This window comes from Ctenocephalides felis, unplaced genomic scaffold, assembly GCF_003426905.1.
Source record: "Ctenocephalides felis isolate EL2017-DRISC unplaced genomic scaffold, ASM342690v1 CF-g0.4_SCAFFOLD_01886, whole genome shotgun sequence".
NCBI lineage: Eukaryota > Metazoa > Arthropoda > Insecta > Siphonaptera > Pulicidae > Ctenocephalides > Ctenocephalides felis.
In genome coordinates this window covers 81,659,142-81,667,843 of record NW_020538040.1, presented here as the reverse complement: position 1 = coordinate 81,667,843, position 8,702 = coordinate 81,659,142, and the positions used below count along the sequence as shown (strand labels likewise).

Below are 8,702 nucleotides of genomic sequence, written 5' to 3'. Positions count from 1 at the left end.
TGGCTAAAAAATATTCAACTTATTTAACCAATTCGGAATACAAATTTCATGGACACATCTTTTACAAAGTTCACACTGAACATATCATTGATCTGACATTTCGTCAGAAATATTTATCAGCAAATTTAAAACACTATTAATTTATTTTTTTTCTTGTATAATTTCTATTTTTTAACATAATTTACTTTTGACAAAATAAAAGTTCACTTAGTCCGTTATACCCCAGCCTTTTATAGAGGTTGTTGAATTGTTGAAACTGTAGTTGTGATATATCGCAAAGCATTTTTTTTTCATTTAACGATTGAGTAATATTTAATTTGTTTCACAAAAGACCCATTCAAATTAGATGAAAATCACATTTTGCAAAAGCTTCCTAATAATCGACTTAGTCAATAAGAATTGATATTTATCAATTATATTGTATGTAAGCTTTTAGTGATAATATTTTGTTTTGTTTTTGTTATTAAAATATAGCTTTCATTCTTACGCATACCACTTGTATCTGTTTTTCTTTCTTTCAAAATAACTCGAATCTTGAATCACTGTATTTATTTTAATAATAAATTAATGTATTCTAAAACGCCCAAAGATGATGAATATATTTATAAATATTTTAATTTTTATTAAACAGACATTTGTTTTCAAATTGGTTGTGATATTTAAAATTTGATTAAACACGGTTTGTAAGGGTAGTTTGATTATAATATTTTAATCGATATAAGGTGTATGATATATCCACGTGCTTGCTCAAACTAATTAGCGACTACGGGAAAAGATAAGCTTGTGCGAAAAAAGTATCAGTTAGTCATTATTTTGACAAGTATAATGATTACAAGAACAAAAGTTATATAAAATTTAATTCAAAATAATTGACTTCAAAATTTTAATGCTATTGCATTCATATCCGCGAACGTGTTAATCACAATGAACATTTTCCTGAATTGGCTATTTTTCCAAGATTAACAAATCCGGTCAAAATACAAAACAAAGTAATTTACTGGATGATCCCGTAGTGTAAGTTATAGTATTAATCGCAAAAAAATCGAAAATGAAAATTTTTATATATCTTTAATTTTTCTAAAAATTTTGGCATTCATTAGAAAAAATGGATGTGTGTATGCGTGTAAAAATAAGAACTGATTAAATTTTTGGTAAGGCAGGTCTAGTGGTTTCGGAGATCCAATGAAAAAAGTAGGAAAAAGCCATTTGACGGACAAAAATGATCATTAGACATAAGCACATGAAATTATTAGATATTTTATAGAAATTTTAATAGTAACTACAAATTTTGTTAGTATTTCTGCGGGTTCCGTACTAATGTTTATTCGTTCGACCGCGCAACGCGGTGCTTAGGCGCTTCGATAATTTGTTTATATAAATAAAAATATTTCAGATTTTTTAAAAAGTCATTTTTTTCTCAGTTCTCAAAAACCTAATTTTTTTCAAAAATTTTAAGAACCTATTTAAGAAAAAAAAATAATATGAGAGATTCCAGCTATTTACGTTTCAAGCGCGATGCCATGCATCACTAGTTCATTGTTCTCTCTCAATTAGTTCTTTATTTCGATTGTTTAATAACGATTTTTGCCTGATTTTTATAGCATATGGAGAGTGTTAGAGGTAATGCTGAAAAGCTCTAAAATTTCTCGTAAGGTTTCTTCGCATCCAAGTAGAATCACCCTCGTGAGCGGAAGAGACTCGCGCACCACTCTCGATGCATTAAAAGCCAACTACTCTACGAGTACATGTCATTTTGTCTTGGGAATAAAATTTAAGCGTTCATCTGAAATATTATTTTTCGGACTTGTCTTATGTTTAAGTGCTAACTATAATAGCACTTAACTCTAACAATTTGTAACATTTTAATTAATAGCAATCCTCTTAAGGGAGTATTCTGGTTTTAGAGGCTTGAATTTTATGCGATGTTTGAAAGCCCGTAAAAAGTTAAACAAAATGTTGTTTTGAGTATTCAGATAAAAATAAAAATTTAACTAGTAGGGTGTATGGCATCGTGCCTTAAGGCAATTTGTTGGAACTTCCCGTATCGTAACAAAATGTTCGAGGAATACTGAATGCTTAACAAAATCAATTATTTTGATAGACAAGCAGAAAGTTCTTTGAATCATTTAAATCGGACGCTAAGTTCTTTCAGAAACTGTCATTTTTACACATTTAGCTCCGTATCTTCGAAATGGCTGGGCCTGCCTTTGTCAAAAACTAATAAACACTTCTCCCAATCATTACTAATTGAATGTTTTTTTGATCATTCAAATCGGATGCTCCGATCTCTCAAAAACTCGATTTCTATTTTCTGCACTCTTTGCTCCGTATCTCCGAAACGGCTGGACCTGCCTTTGCCAAAAACTAATCAGCACATTTCCTTATCAATAGGAATCGAATGTATGATACTTATCGCAAAAACCAGATAAACATAAAAATAACTTGCAGTTTATTTCTCCACACAGGTAAAGTTGTTTATTTAGAAAATAGAAAATTGTTATCAAATCAGGCAAAAAGAAAAAGAATTAACTAAAAAAAACATTCGAGATATATTCTCTGATTCATCATCAGTTATCTGCGTATATTTTTCAAAAAATGATCCAATACGATTGGTTTGCAAGCAAATTGGCAAGTATTAGAATTTTTTCAGAAACCGCTAGTGCAAAATCTTTATGCAACACTGCCTAAATTTTTTCAATGTCCTCAATGAAATTTATTTTTTTGTTTGTTGTATTTTTAAGTATCATCCAGTCAATTGTAGGACTTATATTAGCGTTTATATGCAAAGAAATTATATTTTTTTCACTCATATTATTGTTAACTTCCCGTAGGGCAAGTTATAGTAATCGCAAAAAAATCGAAAATGAAAATTTTACTAACAATATTGTGCATAAACACTATGAGTTTTATCGAAATCCGAGATGATAAGACTTTTTCATCAAAAATTTTTTAGTGTATTTGATCAGCTTCATTTTTGAGTTTCCGGCGGTTTTAACCAGGAAAGCATATGGGTATTAAAATAATTATTATATGGCGTTATATTTCGCTATATTCCCTACAATTAATTTCCAATTCGGGCCCTCTATCTGCCTCACACGCCGAGCAATCGTCAAAAGAGTGAGAATTTTTTTTGGTACTTTTTAACACTGCAAAATTTCAAATGCGAATATCTCGAAAACTAATAGACCAAGTGTCATAAAATTTTCACAGAATTTTACTAACAATATTGTGCATAAACACTATGAGTTTTATCAAAATCCGAGATGATAAGACTTTTTCATCAAAAATTTTTTAGTGTATTTGATCAGCTTCATTTTTGAGGTTCCGGCGGTTTTAACCAGGAAAGCATATGAGTATTAAAATAATTATTATATGCCGTTATATTTCGCTATATTCCCTACAATTAATTTCCAATTCGGACCCTCTATCTGCCTCACACGCCGAGCAATCGTCAAAAGAGTGAGAATTTTTTTTGGTACTTTTTAACACTGCAAAATTTCAAATGCGAATATCTCGAAAACTAATAGACCAAGTGTCATAAAATTTTCACAGAATTTTACTAACAATATTGTGCACAAACACTATGAGTTTTATCGAAATCCGAGATGATAAGACTTTTTCAACAAAAATTTTTTAGTGTATTTGATCAGCTTCATTTTTGAGTTTTCGGCGGTTTTAACCAGGAAAGCATATGAGTAATAAAATAATTATTATATGGCGTTATATTTCGCTATATTCCCTACAATTAATTTCCAATTCGGACCCTCTATCTGCCTCACAGGCCGAGCAATCGTCAAAAGAGTGAGAATTTTTTTTGGTACTTTTTAACACTGCAAAATTTCAAATTCGAATATCTCGAAAACTAATAGACCAAGTGTCATAAACTTTTCACAGAATTTTACTAACAATATTGTGCATAAACACTATGTGTTTTTTCGAAATCCGAGATGATAAGACTTTTTCATCAAAAATTTTTTAGTGTACTTGATCAGCTTCATTTTTGAGTTTCCGGCGGTTTTAACCAGGAAAGCATATGAGTATTAAAATAATTATTATATGGCGTTATATTTCGCTATATTTCCTACAATTAATTTCCAATTCGGACCCTCGAACTTCGCGAAATTTTTAAAATGTTTCATGTATCAGGAGCCCACTCCCGCTTTCGTCATTCTCTTATCTCTAATGCGCTCGTGTCTTTGCTTCTTCAGCTGATAAGTATGATATTTCATTCAAATTCAATTTAACCTGTTTGCAATACGTATGTAACATATGGCTAAGTTAAAAAAAGTAAAATATAATGATCGAGTTTTTAACTTCCCGTAGGGCAATTGATAGTAATCGCAAAAAAATCGAAAATGAAAATTTTTATATATCTTTACGTTCCAAAGGTTTCTGAACATTTTGGCATACCTTAGAAAAAATGGACGTGTGTGTGTGTATGTGTGTGTACGTATGTACGCGTGTGTATGTATGTGCGGATACCAATTTTCGTCGACGATTTCGGGAACACAAATCAACCGATTTGAATAATTTAAAAAACATTCGATTCGTATTGATAAGGAAACTTGCTGATTAGTTTTTGGCAAAGGTAGGTCTAGCCGTTCCGAAGATACGGAGAAAAAAGTGCCGAAAACGGTAACTCAGTTTTTAAGAGAACGGAGCGTCCGATTTAAATAATTCAAAGAGCATTTTACTTGTATTGACAAGGTGAAGAATCGATAAAATTTTCATAAAGGTACTTCTAGCGGTTTCGGAGATATGGAGGAAAAAGTAAAAAAATGAGCCATTTGGCGGTCAAAAATGATTATTAGACATATGCACATCAAATTATCAGATATTTTATAGAGATTTTAACAATAAGTATAAGTTTTGTTAACATTCCTATGGGTTCCGTACCAATGCTTATGCGTTAGGCAGCGACGCGGCGCTTACGCGCTTTACATTTTGTCCCTATGCAGTTAAAGCAGTACGATTGCTTTGAAAAAAAAGTTCAGATCTTCCACAATATGTCAAAATAAAGAAAAAAAATTTTTTATTCAAAAAAATAAAAATATTTTTAATTTTTTTTTTTTTTTTTTTTTTTTTAAAAAAGTAATTTTTTGTCCAATTTATAGTTTCTCATAAATCTTATTTTTTCAAAAATGTTAATCGTTAATAATTTTTGGTACGGGAAGTTCCAGCAATTTGCCTTAAGGCACGATGCCTTAATTGCCTTAAGACAGAATTCCACTTACAGCTAGTTGTTATTAATATGAAATTATAATGTTTTACATCAATTTTTATGGTATCACATTAAATTTATATACACGTTAAAGGGGACTTTGTTATAGAATTTAATGAAAAATATAAAATCAATTTAAAATGTGAATTAATTTTAATATTATTAACTCATGTAGTTATAAATATGAAATGAGAATAGTAAAAAAAATAAAAACCTTGAGTGGGATTCGCACTTTCGACCATAGACGAAGAAATTAGAATTTGCCGACGTTACCACTCGGACAATCTCCCGCTGATAAGAAGGAACGCTCCATGCTCTATGTATAGATCAGTGCGCTGCTTAAATGCAAGCTTTAATTAACTTTTATAATTAAACCGCTTTTCATAGGCCTCTAATATTTCACCACAGTCAGTTTGGGCATAAAATCTACCATTGTGCCAAATTTCATCAAAATCCCAGACGAGCAATGCGCGGGTTCTCCTTGTGAGATATGGCAAAATGTTCAGAAACCTTCAAAACGTCGAGAAATGTAAACATTTTGAATTTCGATTTTTGGCCCATTACAATAACTTACCCTACGGGAAGTCTATCCAACACGATCCTTTTTTTTGCAAGATATCCTCATCCTCTGAGCAGTTTTCTGTACTACCTTCAGATCCGTGCATTATTTTTTGCAAAAAAATTATATTTGCGATCAGTTGCTTTTAGCAAAAAGATTTTTATACATTAACACATGCAAAGATAACTTTATTAAATCATTTTATTTAAAGGATCTTTGTTTGATACTAATTGACTAACTGTTCGGGTAAGCTTAGTATTTATCTATAAAACGTACACACTCGAATAATAAGCACCAAATATTTATCTTTTGCATTAGTTTCACACATTTATTGAGCTATTGTACTGTGATTTTATTAATTTTAGGTTAAACTAGTGGGGCGCATGGCATCGTGCCTTAAGGCAAATTGCTGGAACTTTTCGTACCAAAAAATATTATTTTTTTAAAAACGATTAACATTTTTGAAAAAATTGCACTTCAAAAAAATTAGATTTTTGAGAAACTATAAATTTAGTAAAAAATTCCTTTTTTTAAAAAAAAAAAAGTTTTCTTTATTTTGCATGTTTTGGAAATTCTGAACTTTTTTTCAAAGCAATAGTACTGCTTTAACTGCACAGAGACGAACTGTCGCCGTCTAACAGATAAACATTGGTGCGGAACCCATAGAAATGTAAACAAAATTTATACTTATTGTTAAAATCTCTATAAAATATCTGATAATTTGATGTGCATATGTCTAATGATCATTTTTAAAACGTAAAAATATATAAAAATTTTCATTTTTTATTTTTTGCGATTACTATAACTTACCCTACGGGAAGTTAATAAAGTTTGATTTTAATAGATTTTACTATTTTTTATTTTATTAGAGTTTTGCTCAATTCTGAAATCGTATTAGAGCGAAGCCGTGCTATAAAAGTACAGCGTTATAAGGGGGATGGTATCAATTCCTAACCCGTGCTAGAGCTAATCCGTGTTATAGAAGTACCGTATTACGCGGGGTTTACCTGTATATATTTGTCTCTTTTCCTGTATTTAATATCAAATTGTTATTTATGTAATAATATAAATATCGAAACGTTTAATAAAAAAAATTTGTCTATATTAACACCTTTTTTAATTCGACAATTGGGCTGTAAAATACTTCAAATATGTATCAACGTCAACAAAACTATCAACACACACATACATATATATATATATATATATATATATATGTGTGTGTGTGTGTATGTGTGTGTATATTGCGCTGGATTAGGTTATTCTCTATTTGTTACTTTAAAATTTGTACTGAAACGCGGTATCTTTTACTAATAGTATATTATATATTTTTGTTCATTTACAACACATTAATCAACAACAAAAATCTATTTTATATTTACTATATTTATACTTTATAGCCAACTTCATTGTCGCCATTAGCTGGCTGACAGAAACAATTCACAGAGCCATCTATCCACTAATGGACGTTACATTCAAACTTATAATTACTAACTACATATAATATATATATATATATATATATATATATATATATATATATATATAATTTCATCACAGTTTCGAGGATATGCTAAGTTGGCTGTTCGTTTACACATAACACACCAACAACAGATTGATATACAAACATGATTACGGATTATATGCAAACATTAATTAAATGAAAGAAAAAGCGACTAAGTTTTTACTTCAGATTTTTAGTTATTTAATGATACACAAAAACGCACTTGTAACACAAAATATTAAAAATTAAAATTTTTAGTAACTCTCTCTCTCTCTCTATCTATATATATATATATATATATATATATATATATATATATTTATTTATTAAAAGTGAATCAAAACTTGTTAAAATTATAACATGAAAAAATTAAATTTATTGAAAAACAATGGGAGTTTAGTTTAGATTAAGTACATACTACGATCTTTCTATAGATCTTTCTATTTCCCTTAGTGTCTCTAACATCTTGTGGGCGGCCAAACGTTTGGCTACTCTCTTCGTAGACGCCGTTGCAGTCTCCTTGAACTCCTCTCCCACTGAACACTCAATGGCGTATTCTTTTGCGTAAAGTGGGCCCATTTCGGCGACTAAATTGAACTTGGGTTGCAGTATGATCTCCTTTCGACAAAAATGTTGTAATTGTCTCACAGCTGCATAATTGGTTTTAGAGGACGTTTGCTGCTCTCTTTTTTTAGCTTCCAAAACTGACTGAAGCACCTTCATATCTGATAGCTTCTCAAGTGCCAATCTCGCTGCATCGTGTTTAGCCGCCTTTTTGGTTATTCCTCTTCCGACCACTGTTACATTGACATATTGTAATGTAACGCTCACCCGTGATCTATACGTGGGATACATTAGTCCCGTTCCGTCATGTGTAAAAGTAAATATTGGCGGTGGCGCTTTGTCCATCGCACAAAGGTTGAAGAGATAGGTGATTGACGATATTTCAGCCATTGCACAAAAGTTTTCACTATTATTCTAATAAAAATTCACCTTCAAAATTACTTATCTTGATTGATCATCAATTGTTATATTCCATAGGCTTATGCGATGGGCAATATCAAGATTGTCCTATTTTTTGCACCATAGATATAAAAGATGGGATGTACATATATTCTCATCAGAGAACACTACTTTAAAATAAGTATGTAATCGTTAATTTATGGATTACAAATTCAACAATCCAAATCAAATCAATTTTAAAGTTTTTTTGATTTTTTTTTATTTAGATTAAAATGTCGGTTCATCATTTGTTATTGTGTGGATAAAATTGGCAACTATTGGTTCAATAATGTACTTTCAATGCTGTATTAAGTAAGTATTGATACAGATTGACAGATTCTTTAATATATAATTTACTGTTGCTAACTTACTGATGCTAAATTACGAAATAAACTTGTTGTTAATTGATATTTGAT

At 30.2% G+C, this 8,702-nt stretch overlaps 1 protein-coding gene across 1 annotated transcript; it reads right to left on the bottom strand.

The window, feature by feature from the left end:
- Nucleotides 1-7,701: 7,701 nt before the first annotated feature.
- LOC113375437 (interferon-inducible double-stranded RNA-dependent protein kinase activator A homolog) lies at nt 7,702-8,193 on the bottom strand. Its single transcript, XM_026615375.1, has one exon. The coding sequence runs from the start codon at nt 8,191-8,193 to the stop codon at nt 7,702-7,704; it is 492 nt and encodes a 163-aa protein (XP_026471160.1).
- Nucleotides 8,194-8,702: the final 509 nt, after the last annotated feature.